This window comes from Octopus bimaculoides, chromosome 2 (assembly GCF_001194135.2).
Source record: "Octopus bimaculoides isolate UCB-OBI-ISO-001 chromosome 2, ASM119413v2, whole genome shotgun sequence".
Classification (NCBI taxonomy): Eukaryota; Metazoa; Mollusca; class Cephalopoda; order Octopoda; family Octopodidae; genus Octopus; species Octopus bimaculoides.
Genome location: NC_068982.1, coordinates 22467711 through 22469062, shown reverse-complemented (window position 1 = coordinate 22469062; position 1352 = coordinate 22467711). Strand labels below are relative to the sequence as shown.

General features: G+C 37.9%; 1 protein-coding gene across 2 annotated transcripts in view; it reads right to left on the bottom strand.

Annotated features, from left to right (window-relative positions):
* The window catches only part of LOC106868113 (nucleolysin TIAR), a 118294-nt gene extending 117476 nt beyond the window's left edge, over positions 1-818 (bottom strand). For both annotated transcript variants that reach the window (XM_014913237.2, XM_014913236.2), the window contains exon 1: positions 765-818. In XM_014913237.2, coding sequence (XP_014768723.1) covers positions 765-803 — 39 coding nt within the window. In that variant the 5' untranslated portion in view covers positions 804-818. The remainder of the gene's footprint in view (positions 1-764) is intronic.
* Between the last annotated feature and the right edge of the window lie 534 nt (positions 819-1352).

Here is a 1352-nt window from a genome sequence, read left to right as displayed (position 1 = left end):
TATACATATGTGTGTGTATGTTTGTGTGTCTGTGTTTGTCCCCCCAACATCGCTTGACAACCGATGCTGGTGTGTTTACGTCCCCGTAATCTAGCGGTTCGGCAAAAAAGACCGATAGAATAAGTACTAGGCTTCTAAAGAATAAGTCCTGGGGTCGATCTGCTCGACTAAAGGCGGTGCTCCAGCATGGCCACAGTCAAAATGACTGAAACAAGTAAAAGAGTAAAAAGAGTAAAGAGTATATATGTATGTGTGTGTATATGTTTGTGTGTGTGAGTTTGTCCCCCAACATCGCTTGACAACCGATGCTGGTGTGTTTACATCCCCGTAACTTAGCGGTTCGGCAAAAGACCGCGAGTCTGCTGCCCTAACCACCGGACCATTGCGCCTCCACGAAGATACAGCGAGGAAACACAAAACATGGCGTCATGGAATTCCGCTAACAATTCTCTCCTCATTGAAATCTCAAACGCAATCCTTTGTCATTATAGCTCAAACAGACAAGTTTTGCTGTGGCGGGAAAAGGTCTGATTGGATGACTTAAAGCATCCAGTCGGCACGAACAGCTATGGTAATGTGACCTCTTGCAGAAAAACCCTTGTAGGAGCTAATATGGGACTATATAAAGAGTTAAAACACGAATATAGCATTGCTACACCATAAAGTACAGTAAAGGCTATTAATTGTATTTATGACGAATTTCTGCTATTCAGACATATCAAATTTTACTCACAATGTATCCCAGAATGACAGAAAATATTTACCCGAGGTGCCATGTAGGCTGATGGAAACCGGATCTGCATGACTAAGAAGCTAACTTCTTAACCGCTCAGCCATGACTCATCTTCAGGTAATTCAAAATGACGACAGATGATGTACGGTTTACAGCTGCTTTTCGTTTGGTATGGTGACTTAATATACGAGAACAAGATACAGATGCATAAAAAAGTTTTTTGATGTCGGCTGAAGGAACGTAGACATTCCTTGGTTACATTAATGCTTTTGGTCATTAATGAAGAGAATAAAAAATGTGAAATGACATCATAATTGTCCTGATCTCCAGGCAACAGAAAATAAAGGAAATACAAAGCAGTTTTAGATGTATATAAAACAATAATATACCTGTCCTCAGCGTATATGTGTGTATGTGCACGTATGTATGTATGTATGTATGTATGTATGAACGAATGCATGTATAGACATAAATATATAAACATATATATGTATGTGCGCATGTATGTATGTATGTATATATATATATATATATATATATATATATATATGATGTCCTGTACCCATATATGCATGTATATATACATATATATATGTAGGTATGTACATATATTATTTAT